Raw genomic sequence first — 24,426 nt, 5'->3', positions numbered from 1 at the left:
GTAGAAGCAGGATCCATATGACTGCAAAAAAGGGGGAAATTTTAAGAGATTTTTGTAGACAGGAAATTTAACATAAAAGTATGCAATGTGGCTTTAAAACGTTACAGTGTTTGTAGACAAGTTCTTTCTGCAGAATTTGGGTGTGGGTGTTGTTGAAATATTTTGTTTTAGTTTGGAATCGAGTGACATATATTGCCGGTGAAAAGTGTACATGGGTATGAATAAAGTTTCATCATTATTTTTTTCAGAGGTTGGGGTTCATTAAGGAAAACCTGTCCCCTGGTCTGTTTTTGTTCACCTCAGGAAAGAGTTCTGTTTTTGTTTTAAAATCCTATTCCAGTGGAAATGGATGAAACTCATTGTTTTTGTAGGAATTGTTTTTGACTAATATATTTTCTCTCAAATCTCTGCTGCATTTGCTGGACCTCCCCATTCTTTGATTTCCATCTTGTGAATGTAGCCGAATATTTTATTTTACTTTATGTCAAGCACAACCACTGACCAGTTGTCTGTTTTCTTTTACTATATGTAAGCCTTAAAAAATTAAACCTTCTCTCGATGCAGGCAACAATGTTTGAAAGGCAAGAAACCAACAAAAGAAGATGTTCAAATGTGCGTGTGCACTCCTTTTATTTGGAATGGGTAGAATGATGGGTGTTGTTTTCCTTCCCGAGAGGCACCTTTTCTGATTCCTGGCTCCGGGAGTATGACTGAGCTACCTCCAGTCCTGGAATGACTCTCTAGTCTCTGCAGCAAATGGTGGGCAAGGCTACTCAGACAATAAATTGTTGAGTTGCAAAGGGGATTGCTAAGGAATGGCTTTATGATGCATGCTCTCTCTGAGGTCAAAAGTAAAGCTAAGGTTTGGTTGGCTAAACGTTTTGCTAGGAAAGGGGATGCATTAGACTATTGTGCCCCCCCCCCCCCCCAATACTGTTGGTCACAGGCACTGTATTGTGTTTGCTGGAATTCTTGAGGAGTACTCCCTTGGTATATTGCAAGGTAAACATCAAGAGATTTGTCAGCATCATCTCTGGGGCCCATCAGATTTGAATGGATGGCTGGGGAGAAGGGACGGAACTTGGCTGTGTTTTTGTCTTGAGGTTGGAAGCATCCAGGAGCAATGAACCCGCAAAGCCAGGGCAAGGTTAAAGGTAGGACCTCTCGTCTCCCATTTTGAAACTACTAGAAGATATGATCAGTGCTGGATGCTTTAAAAGAGCATTTGCTGGCCCTTGATCATTCCTGGTTATTGAAATTGCCTTTTCCACATATGCCACAAATAATATTGTTGTGGTAATACAAACCAGACTTGAGCTTAACCTTCCCTTAGTTTTATGAAGTGATAGAGAAGATGGAATATCAAACACATTGAATGCCAGTGAAGTGCCACAGACAGGGACTGGCACTTTACTGAACCTGGGAATGGATTAGATTCTTGCTTAGTTTGCAAATGGTCCTTGAGTTTAGCCCCTATCTTATTTCAAGGTTCCTCTGTTCACAAGGAGATATGTTGAGGATTGGTTATCATATACCTGAGTCTTCAGTGTGCAGGAAAAAGTAGTTATAAAATATCATATTACAATTATATAAGATTATTTCATGGTTTAGGTATCTATGGCTTGAATTGCATCTAAGTCTTCTCTCCCAGTATAGAAAAAAAAAGAAAAGTATGGTATGCTACAGCCATATTGTACTCTTCAGCTGTAGATAAAACTATTATTTTTCGGACAGACAGATTGATTGCCGGGTTTCATTTTTCTTTTTTAAGAATGAAGTATTTATGATATTAGAAGAGATCCTCATACTTGCAGGCTTTAATCTGGTCTATGATCTATTGATTGGAGAAATGAGAGGAAATGCTGAAAACTGGTGGATTCCTGCAAGTGTTCATGATCAACAATCACTTTCTACAGTTTTCTGCTCAATCCTCTTATCGATCGACCATATTCAGATATTGTTAATGTGAGTGGATGCTATATGTGAAGGGGAAGAGCATGAAGGAACTAACTAGGTCTACCTCTTTTTATCACCATCCATACCATACTATCATCAGGGTGATACAGCAGTATGGAGCCTTCTGTCACATGGAGGTTCTCTGAGGGGTTAGAGCCTTGATTTTCCACCATGTCATGTTGGTGCATCTGGGCTGGAAGGTAAAGCCTGCCAGGTTTTACAGGTGTATGTTACAATTCTCCCTCACATTCTTCAAACTAATGAAACACCAGTGTGTGTGGAATGAAATCTCTGATTAACTGTTGTTATCTCTGGCCTCCAATTTTCATACATCTTGAATTGAGTCAGCCAAGCCATAAATTTGTGACAAAAAGGGAAAAGGGAGTAAATATATCTGTGGAGCTGAGCAGAGACCAATAAATTAGTGGATTGGTCAAATACTGGCTAATTCTGTTGAAGTAATATTCAATTTTTAACCTCTTTTTATTGTTTCAATATTTTCTCTTTGAGACCCTCCTTATTCAAGTAGCTAAAACTGGCTAGCATGGTTGAGATGCCCTCCAGATGTGTTGGATCAATAATTCTTATCTTACTCAGCCAGTGTGGCTCAAGTTACATATATTTGGAGGACACCAAATTGAGGTCTTTTTAGCATATAAGGAGGAGAGGTAGAATTAAAGATAGTAGAAGACGGAACACAGTACTATGATAATTGACAACCACAAATCTCTGTCTTGGATGTTATATTTGCCTCTACAGAGCAGTTCTGTTGGATCTTTCTGTTCTTAGAAAAATACAAGGAAAAAAATCCAAACTTCAGTATTTAATTTGGCTGGATTTGAAAGCACAGTTAGGAATAAAAAGCAGTTCACGTGTGAATTGCGTTTGTACATCTTTCTTTCAACGTTTTCGTTTCCTGGATGCATTGATTTTGTTTTGAGGGTGAAGGGGCTCGGATATTTGCCATCCCTCTCTGCAACCAAAGAGGTCCCTAGGTGGTTAGACTTTAGACTGCCCTATTATATGTTACTGCTGATGCATTTTCAGAATCACAAGATTCACAACCAGTTACAGTATAATGTTTGCAGCTTATTTTTGAATGGGAGTACTGCTCCTCTTGCCCTTTTAAAATGTAGCTTCTTGCCTTGCATAGTATTGTCCAGTTTTTAGAAAATCTAGTGGCCATGCTAATGGGTTCCTGGGAACTGTAGCCCCAAATCCATAACTTATACAAGGCCTGGCATTTCCTGCTGGCAGTGGCAGCTGCTAAGTTTTACTTAGAGTCACTAAAATTTGAACTTGGCATCATTTCATTCAAAATAAATGCTCTACTGACCTACAACCAATTTTTAACAACAGCTACAATGACAATCGTTTTATTTCGTACCTGCCTCTCTTTGTGTTTAACATAGCTAAAAACACATAATCATCTAAAACATTCTACAAAATACACAATTAAAACATATTTCGATAAAATACACAAAACAAAGATTAAACAAAAAATGCAGGTGTAAAATTCATAATTAAAACTGGCTGGGTAGGCCTGCCGAAATAGATAGGTCTTCAATTGTGTTTTCAATTTCATTTAACTGTTGGATGTCCCCTGACAGGTTATTCCACAGTCTTGGGGCAGCCGATAAAAAGGTCCTCTGGTTGACGGTTGCCAGTTGGGTTTTGGCAGGCTGGAGTAACTGCCTCTCAGAGGACCTAAGTGTCCTAAAGGGACGACTGTAAAAGGAGAAGGCAATCCTTGTAGGTCAGTGGTTCTCAACTTGTGGGTCCCCAGATGTTTTGGCCTTCAACTCCCAGAAATCCTAACAGCTGGAAAAATGGCTGAGATTTCTGGAAGTTGTAGGCCAAAACACCTGGGGACTCACAGGTTGCTGTAGGTAATCTGGACCCAAACCATGTAGGACTTTAAAAGACTTTAGTTACAAATGTAGACATTATTTGATACATAAAATTGAACAATAATAAACTGTAAGCCCGCAGAACCACATACAATATAATACGGCAATAGATAAATGTGTTTGAACCACCCATATCATAGTTTAAAACTAGTGGTTTAATGATACTCAGAAATGCAGTTCGGAGGCAGGGAAATACCCTTCTGGAACTGGGTTTTCGGATATCTACCATGTTTCCATTTTCCACATGTTTGTGGGGCAGTATGTTTCAAGCAGGAGTTTGAAACAATCAGGTGAAATGCCATAAGGTCTGGATTACAAAAAACAAATAAAATTGGGAAGTGTTTGTGTGTGTGTATCTATGACAGCTCATTTTATCATGAGGGGGAGACCTAAATGAAAGCCAATACAAGCCATTATATTTACTTTAGGAATTACTGACTCTTCACTAATTTCTCCCTCCTTTTTTTAAACTTTCAGAGCCGTACGTTATATATGAGACCTGGAAGACATATTGTAATGGCCCTGAAATTGCACTGAAGAAGCACCTCATCATCCCTTTCAAATTTCCAGGAGATTGGTGTTGCTAGTCTTGTAGTTGGTTGTTTTCCACAGTGAGTGGGCTTGTTGCTATATCTGGTCTCTTCTTCATTGAACATACAAATAAACAACAAAGATGTCTGATCCTGGCTCTCATCAAGACACTAGTATTAAGCCAGGCTTGTTGGGAAAAAACAACAGTCAAGATGACTCTCAGCCCTCGGTCAATTTGGAAAGGAGAAACAAAAGTGGGATAATAAGTGAACCTTTGAACAAAAGTCTTAAGAAGTCCCGACCACTCTCCCACTACTCTACTTTTGGTAGCACCAGCTCATTAAGTGAACATTCAGAGAAAGGTGTCCCCATAGCCAATGGCAACGAAGCACCCATGGATAAAAGCAATTCTACCTCAAAGCACAAAAACATCGTTGACATGCTGGGCAAAACCGATCTTTCTGCAGAAGGACAGAGCATCTTGCAACAGTTTGCTCAGTCGACGGAGCTTCTCAAAAGAGTTGTCCAGGAGCACATTCCCTTGCCTAATGACCATGGGACGGGCATCTCAGACATGGAAGCTGTCTCAGCTGCTGAGGCAATGAACAGCCCATCTGATTTTCCTTACCTGGGGGCTTTTCCTATCAACCCTGGTCTTTTCATTATGACCCCTGCTGGCGTATTTCTGGCAGAGAGTGCACTCCATATGGCTGGCTTAGCAGAATACCCAATGCAGAATGAATTGGCATCTGCCATCAATTCAGGGAAAAAGAAACGGAAACGATGTGGCATGTGCCCTCCTTGCAGAAGACGGATAAACTGTGAGCAGTGCAGCAGTTGTAGAAATCGTAAAACTGGGCACCAGATTTGCAAATTCCGAAAATGTGAGGAACTTAAAAAGAAGCCTTCTGCTGCACTGGAGGTAAATGGTTTTGGTCAAGCAGCTTAATAGCAGCTCCTCTGTGTGGAACCACAGTACCGATTTATAAGGACTGGATGTAGAAGTGTCAGGGGTTTGTATCTGTCACCAGTTCTTACACTCCAGTCTTCTCATACATAACACGTATACAGAGTAATTATTAGTATTTGGAAAAGCAGTTGCCTCGAATTAGCCTTCCTTCATGAGATGCAATGAGTAGCTCTCTTGCAATGAGTAGCTCTCTTAAATTGTTTTGTTGACTTTTCAAACAGCTGATAAAGTGGTCAGCCTAGTGTCTGAACTATGCCATCTCAGACTCCATCTGGGACTTCATATGATTAAATACTTTTCTACGGGGGTGGGGAATATCCCTTCACATCCAACACAGCATTTCAATGCAGCTTAGCCTAAATTTCCTCTTAATGATGCTCATTTTCTGTTTAATAGTTGCAATGCTGTATATACTGCTTTTGAAAATTCAAAATGATTCGCGTATGTTACCTTGTTGTGATGCTCTCTGTTGTAATTGCTACTCTGTGAGGTTGGTCAATATTATTTCCAAATTGCAGCTGGAGAACTGAGAGTGAAAGTAATGTGGTAGGGAAAATAGCATTTGAACCTGAGACTTTTTGATTTATGGTTTGGTTGTTTAGGTTGCAGTCCTGTACCTCTTTCTTGGGGTTAATCCTCACTGAACTCTGTTGGACTTAGATTTCAGCAGATGTACACAGGATTGCAGCGTCAGCCACTGTACCACACTAAGATTCAACATGTTAGGTGTGTGCACATTTTTCTTCATTGTGGAGTCTTGGAAGTCAGAACTGGTATAGTACTGATTCAGGTATACCACTTCAGATGCTGTTGGTGACAACAAAGCCCCAAATGCCCCCTTCTTTCAGAAGTCTAGCCATTACTTTACATCTAACTTCTAGGAAATGAATTTTGCTTACTTCAACCTTGATCACTTTTCTGTATTGCTACTCAGCATGATGTGTAAGACAGCATGGCCTCTCCATAAAAAAAGAATTTGCTGAACCCAGAGAGCCTTTCTAGTGATATTCACCAGCCAGTTAATGATTGTTGACTATTTTAGACTTGAATTAAAGTTGCTTTAGCTTGAGTTAAAGTCACTGGTCCACTTAGCCCAGTGTGGTCTGTGACTCTCTCAAGATCACAGACAGTTCTTTCCCAGACAGTTTATTCAAGATCCTTTTAACTCAATATGCAAGAGATTGATCCTAAGAACTGCATGCAAAATTTGTGCTCTATTGGTCTTGGTCCATTTAGCCATTGGTGTTGGGTAATAATCATATTTCTGTGATCTAGAGCACTCCATTATAGTTTGTAAGACTCGAAATGCTACTTGAATGTTTTGAAACATATCTTCCTATTGAGCAAAGAGCATGTGGAAAATTAATGTAATTGACTAGGGCATTACAATTACCATTACCATTATCATCTTCATGAAGAGGTGACCCCACTTTAAATGGCATGAGATTTTCTTTCCCAGAAATTATTTGAGAAGGGTAATGGTTTATCTTCTCATAGACATTACCTTGACTTTGTCTGATAGCTGAGATTCCTGAAAACTGATGACCATAGCCTTTACTGTGGCAAACATTTCTTGTCAATAAGATTAGACTTAGTAAAGAACACCAGAGCTCACCTAATCAGAGAGCAGCTCCAAGACTTGCTTGCAGTGTGAAGGGCTTGGTTCTAAATACAGCGATGTCATGATGAATCTGTCATGGAAGACCTCAAATGAAAAAACAAAACAAAAAAAAACAGGGCTTGGTTAATCAAGATGAGCCTGAAATGCCAGCTGAGAAGGTAAGGACATAAAGGTTGCCAATAAACAAAAATGTTAAGGAATGTTTAGTCTGCCTAGACAAAATGTAGGTGTTACTGTGGTGATTTGTTCAGATGAAGAAAGTTTGAGGCTGCTTACTCCTCACTTTAGAATTGCAGTGTAGGGGTTAGAAGGCATATTATCCATTGTATACTCAGAATCTCTTTTGAAAATGTGCCCCATGCCCACAAAATGCAATTCGTTATACCTATGTCCCATTCATTTTTCTTGAGGAACATGAATATAATATTTTGACATCTGCAAAGTAATTCGCAGAAGAGCAAGAAAAGTAAGAACCTTGGGAAAGAATTACAGTTGGCACACTTCCAGAGCTTGGATTCACGATGAAGAGCTGACCAAAGTTACCATACCCTAAAGGTTTCTGTCTGTGGCTTCATTCTCTTCCCTTTTAGCTGCCCCCCTCGAAGCCCAGAAGCTACTGTTGCCTGTGGAAAAAGGAAAAATATACATTTGGGACTCTGTAAATGGGGCGGGAGGGGGATGTCACAGCCATTGAAAAAGCTGAGCGCTTATCAGCTCCAAATGTAATGCCCCGACCTGCTTTTCAATAGAAGTGGCCATGTAGTGCACATTTTTGACATTCTCTAGCATGTAAGCAATGCAACCTTGTTCTAGGATTTCTGTACACATATGCCTGAACCGATTCTCCCATTCACTTGGTGCTTTAGTAATTCTGGAGCTGCAAAGTTATCAGGTTGCAATCCAAAGAAAGGGTATGTACTTAAAAATCCAGCTTTGCTGCTATTGCAGACATGTGTTTTGTATCCTTGCTGGGGTTAAGGGTGATCAGCAGGGGGGGGGGGGATAAAGAGGCTAAGAACATGACTCAAATATGGAGAAACACCAAAAAAGCAAAGTAATCTGCTATCTACTTTTTAAAATGGGGTTAAGTAAGGTTTTGAACCTCTTCCTTTGATCAGTCCCACTCCCATCAGTGCCTGATGGTGGTAGGGTGGGGTTTGCAGTTCCTATCTTTGAAAATGCAGACTCCATCTCTGGATTGTGACCCATTTCTCTGGGTTGTGTAACATCTAAATAAACTAGGTTTACTGTGTATGATTGCCAGAAATGTAGGGCAACGGGTATGCTCCTTTTTGAGGTATTTCCTAGTCAGAGATGGCTCTAGACATCACAGTACAAGTAGGGACTAATGCTGTATTACAGAGAGAATATGATAACTTGCATTCTTATTAGTTGCATTCATAGTTTTTCAATTAACATCAGATTGAATTGCATCCTTTGAGGAGGGGAGCGGGGTTGATCTGGGTGTTGAAGATATGGGATACTGGTATCTTTCAAGAACTGCTGTAATGCTAAATTATATTCTTGTTCTAATTTGCTGAGTCAGTGATCTGGAAAAGGGGAGAAGGAAAAGTCCGTCCCTTCTAAAGAGACCCAAAGTGAGTAAACTGAATGCACAATGCATATTAGCCTGAATTATTTTCCCACTTTCTCTGTTGCTTTATGGGAGTTGGCGGAAAGTCGAGTGACATCACAAACCTGTGGGCTCCATTTCTTGATTTGTTTTCTGATTATCTCATAAATGAACATATTTTTTATGACGGGGCCTGTTTTAATTTGGAACAAGTCTGTTGGAAATATGGGAGTTATCAAAATAATAATAATAATACCCTTATTCTTATACCCCGCCACCATCTCCTTGAAAGGACTTGGGATGGCTTACATATTGGCGTACAGAAAGTCCAGCAGACATATAAAAGCAAACAAACCATTAAAACAAGGACACTACTAAAATAAAATAAGAGGACAAGCAGCTGTCAAATAGTAGGCCTGTTCTGAGCTAATTATTAATTGCTGAGAGAGATTTTTTAAAATAGTCTTACATTTCTAAACCTGCAATTCTTTACATTTATCCCGGAGTAAACGGGCATATGATTGAACTTCTTAAGGAAACAATTTACTTTTCATATTGGTTACCTTGAACAGATAATGCATTTTTTGGTTTATGTTACAAATAGAATTGCTAGACTGTTGAAATGTATTGGGACAGGTTCAGGGAGGATTTCAGTTACAAAATAAATTCATTCAGCTAGTGAAACAAGTTGTCTAGGGAATTTTCAGAGTTGTTCAATTGAGAGGGATGCCAGAAAGGCAAACTGCAGTGAAAATTCATGTATTATTACAAATTTCTTTTAACATCGTGTTGCCTGATATCTTTGTGCTTTCATTCATTATCTTACCACAAGTCTGTCATTGCATCACATTGACTCTAATACTTCTCCCGTTTTCCTCTACTGTGTTTTGAGTATCTGGAAAGATGCAGCTTGAAAGAATGAACAAAATTGTGAGTCTGCAGTTGAAATTAGACCCTGCAGTCAAGGCAGAGGTGCCATCTGAAAAGAGCAGCTCTATGTCTCTTCTTCATTCTCTTCCATAAAGTAATTTTATTCCCAGCAAGAGGTGATAGTACACACAATGCCAAGTGGGGCATCTCTTATAGTCTTTTTACCATAAACCAGACTAGTAAAACCTTCCTTCCCAGGAAGAGCCTTTGATTGTTCCTCTACAGACCGGGCCGCTAATAATGCAATGTATGAGAAGAGGGTGTGTTTTCTTGTGGATTTTCTTGCTGTTTCAAGTATGGAAAAAGAAACAGTAGGGACTAGTTTCACACGTCCCCTCCCCCCTGCCCCAGCCCTTTATGTCAAATTGATATACTCTTTTTTTTGTTCCCATTACCTATTACATCCCTTCAGGACTCTGAGATGGATCATTTCACTATTATTTTTGGCTTTTGAGGGGAAGCTTAAATTTTTGAGGCTCAAATGGCTTTCCCCCCTCAAAGGAGAACTCATTGGCCAGGAAGAAGGGCCCGGTTTGCCCCCCAAAAGTCAGAAAATTAACATTAACTGTAGTTTCTATAGCCCTGATGTCTCAGGAGCATAATGGGGCATTTGGGGGCAAAAGAAATTTCAGAGATCCCAAGTTTGAGAAGGAGGCAAACATGGGATGTAAGCCTTCCAGGGTCCTGGAGAGTGTGATGGGAGCCTTCCAAATCAGTTGCCCACTTGATGTTGCCAATGAGAAATGTAGGCCACAAAAGCAGATATATGGCTCAGCAGAAACACGCCATGGGAGAAACAGAAATGAGTTTGAAAGTGCCCATTGCAGGAAGCCTTGTGAATTCTTGTGGCAACCATAATTTGGATGCCTTATGAAAAGCATCCACTCAGATACTAGAGCTGATAGATGGACGCCTCCAATATAGCTTCCTACTGATTTACTTTGCAATACTTTCCCTTTATCCCCATCCTATGCAGTGAAGAGATCCTAGTTCTGGGTGCTTAAAGTCTTTTTGGTATACATAACACGATATAGGTGCTCTGGTTTTAACTGTAGCCACCTAGGGGAAGGGGAAGCGACGTAAATACACATGAGCTGAGAGAACAGTGAAATAGGCAACCAGAGTGACTAGGACATGAGCCAGCAGCCTCATTCAGATAATTGTCAGGTTTTCAGATCTCTTCTTTCTTTGTGATGTCTTATATTCTGCTCTCCTGCCCTTCATCCCACTTAATAGGTTGCTTTCTCTCTCTCACACACACACACTGTCATCATTATGGAAATTGGCAATGCCTGCTAATTATTTCCTCGAGACGCCTTGTTATTAATTCCCTGCCCAAAGTCGCACATTCCATTTCATGCAGCCCAACTGCTAGGTTAACCAACTATTAATTTAAATCAGGTATTTCTCTGTAGTGTAGTGACTAAAATATGCTTCCTGTTTAAGGAAGTCCCGTCTGAGTAGAATTCAGGGGAACCTCTTGCCCCTTTCCATTAGTCTGGCACACCATCTCAATGGATGGTGCCTCACTTTTTGTCAGATCTGATCTGGCTCTCAGATTTCAGGATCTGCCATCACTTCATTTGTGAAGCTCCTTCTACCCATTAAAGAGCTACGTGTTTTGACTCCTTGCTCATTAGAATTTCTGAAAAGGTTTTCTCCCACTTAAAATAAGCAAAATGGTGTACTTTGAGATCTTGCTGGAATCTGAGGAACTCTAGGCATGAGCTGAAGTGACCCAGGGAGGGTTGGAAGTTAAACCTTTTCTAGATTTTTAAATTTCAACTCAGAAGGATATATTGCTTCCTCTAGCTCCTTTTGAAAGAAGAAGGGAGGGAGGAGTATGGCACAGTGTGAAACAGTGAAGATGAGACGGACAGTGTATTATCAGGAAAGAGAACCTTGATACCATAAAACATCTTCAGGGATTGCTATGTAGGCCACACATCAAAACCCACAAAAAAGCAATAGCTTTATTGGGCCAAAATGCACAAAATCCATCATGCAAGCTTTCAAAGCTTCAAGGCCTCCTTCATTAAGCAAAAATGTGAAAAGACATACCAAAGAATAAAAGTGACAATGTTAGTCACATGCCTATATTTGGTCTCAAATGTTACCTTCTGCTGTCAATTAAAGAGGGTCTGGGGGGATCCCAACACTTCATAAATAAATATGTGGTCAGTTATCCCATGAAGGGAAATTAGGGGATAGATTCCATGCCAGATTTTTCATGCTTGCCAGGGTCAGTTTAGATATGCAAAATGTGCCCTATGTCCTGAAGGATGACCAGGTGCAAGGGAAAGGAGCAAGGCTTCTGTGCCTTTAACAGTATGTCAAAGAGGAAATTTAATCAAATACAAACTGTTTATGTATTATTTGAGACAAACAATACCTGTTTAAAACCATTTTAAAAATACTAGTACTAAATACAGCAATCTTCTCCATTAGTACATGGGATATCCTCCTCTGGTATGTTACTAAAAAGGAAATAACTGCATTTTGATCAGTCTACTGTCAAAGAGTATGGTTGACATATCCAGCATCTTGGAATGTTTCTACACTAATTTGTTATGTCCATTTGATTATACTTTAACTGACCTGATTCAATTCTAAGAGATCCTGGGATTTCTGCTCTGGCAGAGTTGTTTGCCAGATTACTGTGTATGTACTCCAGCATTAAGCAGCCAACCAAACCGCAAACGCCAGGATTCTGCAAGATGGAACCATGGTAGTTAAAGTATATTAGCTGATAATAACTGACTGACCTAGGCAGGTTTATAGTTTTCTGAATGAGGAATAAGATAAAGCAGTCACCTCATGAAGATAAGCCTACTGAGCTGGTCTTTACTGAGAAATACTAAGAGCAGTTTCTGACTATATGTGGCAGGTGTGGCTGTTTCCTGTTTCCCATAAGCTTCCTGATGAGTTTCCGGGCAGTAAAGTTTGGGGAATATCTTGGTCTAGGCACTGTTTGGGTTCTGAACCTGCAAAGGCTGCAACAGCACTGGCAGTATTGGAAGGAAGTCAGGGACATGTTCAAGTCTCTTTTTATCATCATCAACATGGTCTGTGCATAAAGGAAAGAAGCCATTGGTGGCTGCGGGCCTCAGCAAGGCTCTTCACCCAGAGAGAAGGATTAGACTTGTGGTTAAAAGGCTTTGAAATTGGTGTAAATGTTATTCAGTGGAAGTGCTAGCATTTTCAAGCAAAGTTAATTGAGGGGTCAAGTTAAATGTTGGAAATGATTAAATCGTTGAGACTTTAACATTTCTATTTGGACATATTACAAAGACCAAATGGTATCTATTTGAGAACTTCTTGAATGGTCAAAGGGGAAAAGAAGTTCTGGGCAACAGTGGTATATCTTGCTCCCCTGGCACCCTAATAGGTTTCCTTAAAATAATCCTTAGCTCATGAAAATGTGATTGGGCAACAGTAATATAGAATGAAAAGCCCTTTACTGTGGAAAAGTTACCACTTTGGAATGTTTTCAGTTTTAAAAGTGTATTGTTTTGTAAAATTAGCAACATATGATATGGATTTTTTTTGCCACTCAGATGATACAGTGTCGAAATTATAACTAATTGTAAGATATCTGTGTCTAATCCACAGCTCTTGAGGCATTCTAGAATGAGAAAGCTGAGTTTTCAGTGCCCATTTGTGCTTTCTCCTTTTAACATTAAAACAATGTGCAGGCAGCCCCTGAGTTACAAACATCAAAATTATAACCAATTGTGATAAGGTAATTATTTGTAAGATATTTGGGTCTGCTCCACAGCTCTTGAGGCATTCTAGAATGAGACGGCTGAGTTTTCAGTGCCCATTTTTGCTTTCTCCTTTTAACATTAAAACTATGTACAGGCAGTTCCTGAGTTACAAACATCAAACTTACAAACAATGCATGGTGACAAATGGGGCCGAGGCAACGGGAAGTGAGAGAAATCTACCCATATGAAGGGAGATTTGCTCCTGAAAGAGTTACCACAGGGAAAAGGAGTTTCCACTAAAACGTTTATCTCCAATCCTTGTTTTCATAACAAACCAAATTTGTCAGAATCCAATTATCACAGGGACACAAAGTGAGGTGAAATTTTCTGAATGGGACACAGCACCACAGGATGTTAATCCTTGCCTATACTATCCAAAGCTAGCATATCTGGCTGGTGTTGCACTTTAAAAACGCCTGTTCTGACTTATAAACAAATTCAACTTAAGAACAAACTTACAGAACCTATCTAGTTTATAACTTGAGAACTGCCTGTAAAGGGACCACATGCTGTTGAATTATCTTTTTTTTTTACCATGAATTAAATAGTAACGATAATTTCTGAGTATGACTTAAAATCCATTTGGCTGCTAGATTTAAATTCCATTCAATGCCCATACCTAGTATTTTTTTCCTCCTAGTCAAAATCCAAAATCCTACCTAGCAAGCAAAATTAATGTGATGCTTTTATTTAACAATCATATCTCTGTTGACTTAACACATTAATTCTACAACATATGTGAAATTTTCAACAAACTATCTGGAAGTTATCCCATTTCAAATTTCCTTATATATCTCTATAACTTGGATATCTCTGTCTCCCTTCAATTTCGATAATATTTAACCCAACTGTGAGGAGAGCTTTCCTTTGTATCTTTAAAACAAGTAAACCATTGTAGGATGCATAAAAGTAGTTTTCTTCTGGCTATTTTTAGAGAAGCAACACAAGTATGCATTTCACAAATGCATTACAAATGATGTGTCACACTCCTATATATAATAGGCTCTTCTACTTGTCATCCCCATCCCAGTCTTTTTCTCTTTGATGGCTTTCCATAACCATTGGTAACTGCCTTCCACCCTGTTAACCAGACTCAAGTCTTGATTTTCTTTCTCCTCCTGTTCTCCCTACACCTTTGAGACAAACATAGTCTCTTGATAAGCTCTGCCTCTTTATTTCTGCCCACCCCATGCTCTGGTTATTTCCTACCTCACTTCACTTGCTGTATCTTTCCTTTGATCGATCTCTCTAAACCCCAGATGTCTTGCTCATTCAGCTCTGTTGTTGAAACCATATGATACCCTTCTTCAAATTTCAGCTGTCATTGAAAACTTTTTTAAAAATCACGTTTGAGGCCTACCGTTTCCAAAATAGCATGAACACTACCTATGCTGGTTGAAGGAATTTGGGACATTATAGCCCACAAAAATATTTTTTCAGACTCTGCTAGCATTCCATCTGCTATAATACCCAGCACAAATCCCTTGCCGTCACCTATACAGCGCATCATTCTTTATCCTTGTTTTCTAAACAATTTCTGCTTGTGACCTTTGCTCCTCTAGCTTGAGCTCTCTTGGCTATTTTAAGGTTTCTTGCTTTATTAACTAGCTCTCCCAGTTCTCCCTTACTGCTCCAGGTAGCTGATAATCCTGAACGGGTTTGTGGTGCTTGCTCTCTCTTCCTTCATATTGTTCCCTTGCAGACTCTTTTACCCTTGCTGCACATCAGGCATCATTCTCAATTGTAATTAAATGTAAGCAACATGTAGCTCTATTTCTCCAGGTGCATCCCTTCCTGCCTCTGTCCTGCAATTTCTCTTTTAGATTTTAAGCTCCTTTGGGACAGAGATTTATCCATTTTTGCATCTGAAACTTGGAATATCACCACATATCTGCTCCTATTTTAAAGCACAATACATATTGATACCTATATTTTAGAAAATCTCAGTTTTCAGCTGCCAATATGGATGCTTTTTAGTGAGGATTGGATGAATCCATGCTATCACTGTCCACTTGTCATGAAAGCACTATGTCATCTGTTGTCCAGGGACAGCTTGCCTCAATATTTCTTGGGGAGAACAGAAGCGAAAGGATGCATGGGATTCAAGGTCAATCTCTTCCCATAGGCAAGAGGCTGGTTATTGTGTGAACAGTATTAGTAGACTTTTCGTCTGATCCATTGGGGTTCTTACTAAAATCTCATTAGCAGATTTCAATTAGTGGCCTTTCTGGGTTCTTATCCCATAAACTGGGTGGTTCCCAACCTTTGGGTCTCCAGGTGTATTGGACTTCAGGTCCCACAGTGCCTAACACTTGAAGTTCAAAACTGCCATAAACTATCTCCCCATCTCCATGCCTTCCGGAACTATTAACGTTTCCCCAAATAAATAATTTTCTCCACCCGAGACAATCATTATTATAGTCCAGTTGTTGTGCTTCTATTATTTTTTGTTTAGACAAAGTAAGTAAGTAAGTAAGTAAACTTTTTTACGGTCGATGACCAGATCATAACAGGGGGACCCAATCCTGCATATCCATGTCAAACCCAAGGGGTTATATGTTTCAAACTTCAACAAATTTTAAAGTCTAGGCTTAAAACCACATACAAGTAGCTATTAAAACCCAATTCAACCCACAAGATCATCTGAAGTCTAAAGGGGAGTAGTGGGGATGGCACCGGGGCGGGGGGGGGGGGGCAGAATATCTAACTTTAGATCTGATTTCCCATCTATATTCTAGAGGTGAAGCTCAGGTCTTTTGACTCCCAATAGACAGAGCAAAATAAAACCTACATACAAACATACAAGAAACCATCATCAACAACAAAAGATTTTTTTTCCTAGAATACGTCCTAAACATTAAAAAAAAACCTACAGACAATCTACATTATCTTATCTAAGGGCTTTATATTATCTGTCTGGTGGTTATATTCTCTGAGTTTTCAATGCTCAGTCAGTGAAAAGGAACCATTGGCAATCCTTTCTCACGTAATAACAGACTTTGAGTTCAAAAAAACCCCACTGATGGAGATTTGGCCTCATCTTTGTTGGAGGAACACAGTTAATGAACCCCATAGAGATTTCTCCTTAATCAGTGTAGTAAGTTTATCCATTTTTACAACTTTGTTTATTTTCATAAGCCAATAGTTGTTGTGCTTCTGGATCAGTCATGGGCAAACTTCAGCTTTCCGGGTGTTTTAGATTTCCAACTCACACAATTTCTAACAGCCTACTGGCTGTTACGAATTGTGGGAGTGGAAGTCCAAAACACCTGGAGGGCTGAAGTTTGCCCATGCCTGTTCTAGATGGTAAAAGAGAATATAGTGAAGATAGCAAAGACAGTTCTCTCCAAAGGTATGTTATGGAGGAGGAGGATACTCAGTGATGGGATGGGGTAATGATGAGAAAAAGCCATTGTTTTTGTTTATCCTACAATTTTGTTTATCCGTCTTTCTTCTCAACTCTGCTTTCCATTACCAAAATCACAAACCATCTTTGCTGGACCAGGCTAAATCCATCTGATCAGCTATTGGGCTTTCAACAAGAGCGAACTAAGATGCCTCTGCATCTTGTAAAAACAACATCAAAGTACTCAGAGGGTTTACTAGTCGTAAGTGCACAGTGTCTCAACCAGGATTTCATTTTCCATCCTCTATTAAAGATGTCTTTGAAGGATAATGTATGTTTCTCCATATTCTAAGAGTTGAGTCCCTTTTGAATGCTTCAGATTGCATCTTGTTTCAGACCATTGGGCCATGATGGGCAGGAAGTTTAAGTCAAAAACTCCTATAGGGGACCAGGCTGTAGAAGGCTGACCAGAATAGTTGGCCAGATGTTAGCCATGGTGCAACTAGATTGGAAAACCTGCATCTATATGACATTCAAACCAAATGAACTGAGTAGGCAACCTCCTAACCTTGCAGTGCTTTGATTTCCATGACATGCTAGTCATGAAAAAGTGCACTGAAGAAGAACGGGGTTGCTTGGCGAATGTTCATAGTTTACAAAAGACAGGGGGACCTGTTGTTGCTCTGCCAGTGGGGTTGGAAAAAGTACCTGGTCATTTCTGTATCTGATTCGATAGATGTCAGAAGCTGTATTGTTCATTAGGATCAGCAGAAGGATAGTAAGGCAAAGACGGTGTATTTGGAACAGTTAGGGATGGAAAGAGCAGTAGGCAGTATAACCTTATTTTAAATAAAATTTTAACCTTCTCAAAAGGCCTGTTTTTCTCTTCTCCTGACTTCCGTGAACTTGCCACCTTTAAAGCAAGTGGCTGAAGGTTAAGAAGTGATTCTCTTCTGCTGCAGTTAAAAAAAATATTGCAATGATAGGTCAGGCTAGCCCCAGTAGGTACAAGGAACCTGTTGGGTCTTGATTCACTGTGAAAGAATAGGCTCCTATTGTAACCATAGAGAAGAGCTCACAGCAGGAATTTCAGCTGAAGAACAAGTTGTCAAAACCACTCTTTTCTCAGTGGGAAATAAAAGTTCTTTCCATCCCTCAGGTTCACAAGCAAGTAGATGCATGTGATAACCAATAACTTAGAAACTTTGACTTAAATCTTCTTGCAATTCTGATAAGTATAGGTCCATTGAATTGGTGGAATTTCTATAGGGTCTGGCCTGTCATCCAGTATTTTGAATCAGTAGGTCTGTTGAGACAAGCAATTCATGGAATCATAAACTTGGAATGTACCACAAGGGCATTCCATCTAGTTCCAAGGAAATCACAACCAATTCAAAGATGCCCATCCATCCATTGTTTAAAGACCTCCAAAGATGGAGAGTGTTGAGTAAAACAGTTCTTCCCAATGTTTAGGTGAAATCTCTTTTGCTCTATTTGGTAGCCAACTATACTACATAAACATTTGAGCTATATCTAGTGCAATTTCTCATGGACTCATTCATACTGCACAATTATAGTGTTCATGTTCCAGCTTACTCGCCAAGACAACATCCTGTTTGTTGAGGCACAAGAAGAGTTCACTGGAAGTGAATTCTGAATGCCCCTCCCTCCACTACAGGGGCCAGGATTCTATAGGGTGCTGTCGTGTAGTTAAGTACTCCCACTGAGAGAAAGACAGAGTATAGATAAAGTAAATAACAATAAGTAAATCACACTGTACAGTGTTCCCTCAGTTATCATGTGTGTTACGTTCCATAACCACCCGTGAAAAGTGAAAATCCGCAAAATAGGAACACTATATATACTACCTCTGAGGATGCTTGCCATAGATGCAGGCGAAACGTCAGGAGAAATGCCTCTAGAACATGGCTCTATAGCCCGAAAAAACCCACAAGAACCTAGCTATATATATCAATGGTATTCTGAGGGTGAGGCAGAAATGAAGAGAGATTTAAAGGCACAGTACACTTTTTTTTGCTAGCTATAAGGAAGGGGCTATAAGGCCATGATTTACATACTGCTTTGTATCTTCTCTCTCTCTTTTTAAATGATTGGCTGCCTCTCTCTCAAGGGGGAGGGTGAACCCCCCTTCCACACTCCATCGTTGCCAGTAGGCAAAAACTCATAAAACAGCAAGTCCACAAAAAAGCGAATCGCGAAGTAATGAGGAAACACTGTATTTGTGTAGTGTGAATGGGTCCCTGGTTAGGAAGTTCATTAAAATGGTCAACAGAAATGTGGACTTGAGTACAATCAGATCAAATTTATTTGTAAATTCTAAATATTAGTTCTAGACTATGGCCCTAACCAAATTAAGCAGCGTCTTCCATTATTGTTAACTTTCAATTCAAAATGTAAAAGATCAAGCAGTTGATGTAATAGGCTATAGCTGCCTTTTTATAAAATCTCAAAATGTTTTTGAATGGATTGCTTACTGTTTTCCTATTGGTTTGGTAGTTTGGAGGGCATAGACAGCTGTCCTGTGTGTAGTGAAAATGTTTTCGATGCATCATTTGCAGTATTCTGAGCATTTATTTTTTAGATGCCAGGAATTCATTCATTGTTTTGAATGTCTGTCTTCACCCATATTTTATTTTTGAAATGACTCATAAAGAAGGTGTCCACTGCTTCTGTTGACATTTCCAGTAAAAACAAGTTAGAGCTACAGATTTACTGCGGTCCTTATCTTAATGTCACCTTACGTCGGAACCTTTCACACTACAGAGTTACAACGCTATGATTCCACAACTGCAATTTTAGGGAGAGACATTTAGAATTCTCAGCCATTGAACTCGAATGCCTCAACAAACTATACATTCCATGACATTATAATTGTGTAGTGTGAAAGAGCCTGTTGACTAAGCCAAAACTTAAATTCTATTTGATACCTTTATTTAATGTTCTCTTTCAACTGTGCTTTTATTCATTCTGCTAGAATCATTCTTTCAAAAGATAATTATTTTTGTACTGAAGAAGATAAAAACAAAACCACAGCCATAAAAGGGATGGGGATTAAAAATATGTTTCGTATATGATGCTATTTTGTGCAGTGAATTATTTTACTGCAGTTAACTCACAGTGAATCAAAACATAAGCGATATTGTTTAATGTATAATTTTGCTCTGTCAGTGAAAAGAGTCCCATTCTTTCTTAGACCTTACTACATGTTGTAGCACTTTGAGGAGCTATAGGATTTATAGGAAACAAGAGTATGGAGGCCAAGCTTGGGATGTAGCATCACTTTGGATTTAATCATTGCTATTTTTTTACCAGCAATACAGGTTTTAAAGGGACAAGATCAAAAAACTTTGAATTTCTAGATTACACTACCAACTTCCATAGCTATGCCACCTTTTTAAAACAGTGCATGGCTGTACATTTTGGTGGCAGTTTCATGGGCTTCCCCTCCCATTCATGTGACTGACACATGGATCAGTCAGAAACCACGTGAACGTTTTGGATGGATAGTTTGGTGCAGTAAAGAAACAAGTTTAACCAAATGTCAAATTTTAGAAAAATCAATCTAGCTGTGGTCTCCCCATTTTAAAAACTAGACCTGTAAGACTGAAATCTCTCAGTATCCTCAACACCCATAGCAAGTGCTGTTATGTCCCTGGAAGACACACATGCTCCAATTTTGGGAGGTCTTTTGTATAGGGGAAATAGTTACAATTGTGGAGCAGCCTCTAGAGAGTTTCCTCTCTTCTGTCTTTTTGATTGAGGTCACCCAGCCAAACACTAATAAAAAAACCACCAATATTATTGAACTTCAATAATCTGAAAAAAGAAGTGCTTTCCCCCAGTATCAAAGCCTGTGTTCCTATCAAAGGATGTTCAGTTCTTATGTCTATTCAGTTTTTCTTGATTGAGAAGATGAAGTAATTTTTCAGAGCTAATCCTATTCCATCTCTTTTACCCTTTCTCTTGTTTACCCTTCTAGATTTTCAAACCACAATAATTAATTAGGCTAGACCAGTCAAGCCCATGACTAAGATCCTGTGTCATTAACATAACAGCAAAGTACCATCACTATAGTTACCTGATCATGCCAACCTACCACTTCGTCATCATAGCTACATCCATCCATGCCTCCTCACTAGACCCTACCTTTGCAATCTAGCTGCAGCCTGACTAAAGTGTTTTTGCAGTGCTGCAGATTAGGATACTGTGGGGTGATATCTGCAATGCCTTCCCAGTTACAGGCAACTGGAAAGACCCACTCCAGTTATGAGATCAGCTAGCAATTATGATAATAACAGTTTGCAGTTGCATTGTGACCAAATAGAATGCCAGCCAATATCTGTTCTTAAATCTCTCCTTAGCTTGTCATTGATCCACATGTTTATCTTAGATGGGGTGGAAAGAAAATCTAGTTTTAGTTCTGTAGAATATATAGGTAAGCGTGAAAGTTATTGACTCTTCCTTGACTATAAACCCACCCCCATTGGTTATTTAAAGAAAAAAAATCTTCAGGAAAGACGAAGAATAGATTAATTTTATCAAGTGACATTGATCAAAAAAAAATCCTGTTCCAAGCATATTCTTAAGATGCTCCATAGAGCCTTACACATCACATAGTTATAGTGCTGCAATTCCACTTGAACTGCCTCCGGTTTATAGTTTGGTAAGGCACTATAGTTCTCAATATTTCACCCTAGACTGCAAATACTGGGATTCCATTGCAGTTAAACTGGAATAATAGCATTATAATTGTCTAGTGGGAATGGGCATTTTGTCTCCTCTCCTGAGCCACTATTGTATGCCTGGTACTGGTTGGCAAATTTCTGGTTTCTGCTAAACAAATTCCACTACATTTTCAGTCCATGATGTTGTCATGTGTATTTGTTGTGCCATCCTGGAGTGCTCAGAATGGCATCGTCATGTGATCTTAGCAAATTATTCATGACCTGATTCCAGCATCTTGAGTTGTGCCCAGAACACGTTGGAGTGCTAAATAGAAACTTGCCCTTTTCTGGAAGTGGAGGAGCTGTTGTGCCTTCACTCTGTTTTTGGATGAAGAAATTTCTTCTTGCAGACTCGTTCATATCTTTTAAGGGATCAGCCTCTGAAGAAAGACTCATTTCAATGTTCATATAAAGAGACTCCAGATCACTTCTCCCTTCCTTTCCCCAGCAATTCTTCAGAAATGTGGAGTTTATTTGAACCGATCTGAATAATTCAGCCAAAGAGTTGAGGGGCTCCACCAGATTGTCAGGTACTTGAGGTGTGAGAAGATGTGAGTTTTGTGAATAAAAATATCTAGAGATCTTGGAGAGGAACAGCAAGTGGAAAAATTGGGAAGAGAGGAAACTATAATAGAAATGACTAAGGTATCAGATGGCCAGATCAAAATCTGAAATATGGGGAAACTCCAACAGAAAAACTAGGCATCTGCTGTGGTGTGTTGTTCTACTGCGCTCTGTGCCAGGGCTTATTCTTCTCCTCTCTGCTCATCATGTGTCCTTGTTCTGTTCTCTTCTGTCTCTACAGAAAGTGATGCTTCCTACAGGTGCTGCATTCCGATGGTTTCAATAGGAACAAGAATCCCAAAGCTCTGTCATCCAGTGCAATGTCACTGCTTGCTTGTGTTGTCTCAGGCAAAGAATTTTTTGGCGGAAATGAATGGATGCGCCTGTGTCTCCTTTAGAACCAAAAATATTTTCTCACAGATTTCATTCCTGTTTTTTTATTTTATTTTTTGGCATTTGTTTAACATCTTTGAGTACTAGTAACACAAACATTAACTGCTTTTCAAATAATTTTTTTTAAAAAAAGAATCCATAAAGTACCAAGATGTAATAGAATATGGACAATCAATCAAATTATTTTCCTGTGTTTTGGTGTTGATGTTGTTTATGTGTGGAAGATGCAGTTCTTGTGTAGAGAATGTAAATTTACAGTAACCTTTTAAATCTAGTTACTAATAAGCACTACTGTAATTAGCACAGCTGTTTACTCATTCATATTTTTGTTTGATTAATTTCCATCATTAAAGAAAAAGAGTGTGGCTAGTTTCTAGAATGCCTCAACTTCCTGTTTATAAATGAGAATATGTTTGAAATAAAGTAGTTTCCCTTTCCCTAACCATACACATAAGATAAGGTTTAATCAGCAAGATGTTTGGTATTAAAAAGTGAAAGCGTGCTGCAAAACTGGCAAGTCTTGAAAGTAAAGCAAAATAATTATTATGTTTTATTCAGAAAAAAACTGCACACTAGAATAAACCCAGAACTAATTGCAATGATTCTCTTTTAGAAACCATTTGAAAATGTTACTGGAAATTAAATATAAGCTATTGCAGAACCTGTGCTGAAAACAAGTATTTTTCTTCTGTTCAAAGCCCTTGTCTCCTGCTTTCTCACCATCACTAACTGAAAGGCTGTTTGTAATGTTCTAGCAGTTCAAGCTGTTTTGTGAATAAAAATGAAAGCATGTTTTGTGTCCTGGTTGACATCTCTATCATTCCGTCTACTTGGGTTTCACGCAATACATTGATTTTTGCTTTGTCCGAGGTCAGTTCTGAATAGATGAACATGCCATACCCCAAATGGCTTCTTAAAAATGTCAAGGTTTCCCTGCCCCAGCAATACAACTGTTTCAGTGTTTGCTGTGGAGCCCCCATTGGTGCAGTGGGTTAAACCCTTGTGCTGGCAGCACTGCTGACCGATAGGTCAGCAATTCGAATGCAGGGAGAACAGGTTGAGCTCCCTTTGTCAGCTCCAGCTCTCACATGAGAGAAGTCTCTCCCCCCCCCCCCCCAACAAGGATGGTAAAATATCAAAACATCTAGGTGTCTCCTGAGCAGTGTCCTTGCAGACAGCCAATGCTTTCACACCAGAAATTTCTCAAGGTAGCTCCTGACATGAAAAAAAGTTTTTGCTGTGAGTGACATCAAGGAGTGTTGAAGTTGACAAAGTTTTAGTTCTTTGACTTTTTAAAATCACTTGCTTTAAATCTTTAATAAAGCAAGTGGAAAAATCAGAAATTCCTCTCTGCAATCTACCCAGGTTACCCATTAGCTGAGCATGTTCTTGTTACCCAATATGAACCAATTGGAATGGACAGCACAGCTAAACCTTTGGTGAACATAATGTCTGTACTTAGTGGAAAACCAATATGTTTAGAATTGGAAATTGGGATAACATTTATGTTGGCGAATGTATTGGCAGCTGTCTTCAGCTACAGCAGTAGTTCCCAACCTTTTTGACCAGGGACCACTTGACCAGGGACCACTCTCCAACATTAGTACCAAAAGGGTTATGAATTGGTTTTTGGTCAACTTCAGATTCGGTTTGGTTATTTGGGGTGCTAAAGCAGGAAATTGCATTGGATAGAACACATCAGCTCTAGTTTCTGATACAGAACATATGCCATCCAATAGTCACTATCTGCTTGCCCACAGAAAACCATATTTAATAAGCCTCGGTACTATAAGAGGTTTCGCAAGAACAGTTGCTCTCGTTGCAACGGTGAGTAACGGTGAGTTCTTGTGGACCACAGACCACAGGTTTGGAACCACTGAGCTACAGGATTGGAAATGACTTAACCACTGCTTGAATGTTCCTGACGGATACAGAACTCGCAATGGAAAGGTGGAATTTGGAAACATGGCAACAGTCCAGCTTACTCTCAAAGATGGTATAACTGAATTCCTTCACCCCTGGATCTAGTATAACTGTTCTTAGTTATCTCCTTCCTGGCAGATAATTGCAAGAAAGCTGTAACAATTTTAGAAAATAAAACACAAAATTCAGTGAGTCAC

At 39.3% G+C, this 24,426-nt stretch overlaps 1 protein-coding gene across 5 annotated transcripts in view; it reads left to right on the top strand.

Moving 5' to 3' along the window:
- The window catches only part of CXXC5 (CXXC finger protein 5), a 91,977-nt gene extending 68,879 nt beyond the window's left edge, over positions 1-23,098 (top strand). For 4 of the 5 annotated variants that reach the window (XM_060774130.2, XM_060774127.2, XM_060774128.2 and 1 more), the window contains 2 exons: positions 4,344-5,319; positions 22,155-23,098. In XM_060774130.2, the coding sequence (XP_060630113.2) occupies positions 4,540-5,319; positions 22,155-22,199 (825 nt within the window). In that variant the 5' untranslated portion in view covers positions 4,344-4,539 and the 3' untranslated portion in view covers positions 22,200-23,098. Of the gene's footprint in view, positions 1-4,343; positions 5,320-8,534; positions 8,587-22,154 lie in introns of all 5 variants that reach the window. The other variant, XM_060774131.2, reaches the window with a different exon arrangement.
- Positions 23,099-24,426: the final 1,328 nt, after the last annotated feature.

This window comes from Anolis sagrei, chromosome 4, assembly GCF_037176765.1.
Source record: "Anolis sagrei isolate rAnoSag1 chromosome 4, rAnoSag1.mat, whole genome shotgun sequence".
NCBI classification, from domain to species: domain Eukaryota; kingdom Metazoa; phylum Chordata; class Lepidosauria; order Squamata; family Dactyloidae; genus Anolis; species Anolis sagrei.
This window is presented reverse-complemented; position numbering and strand designations above follow the sequence as displayed.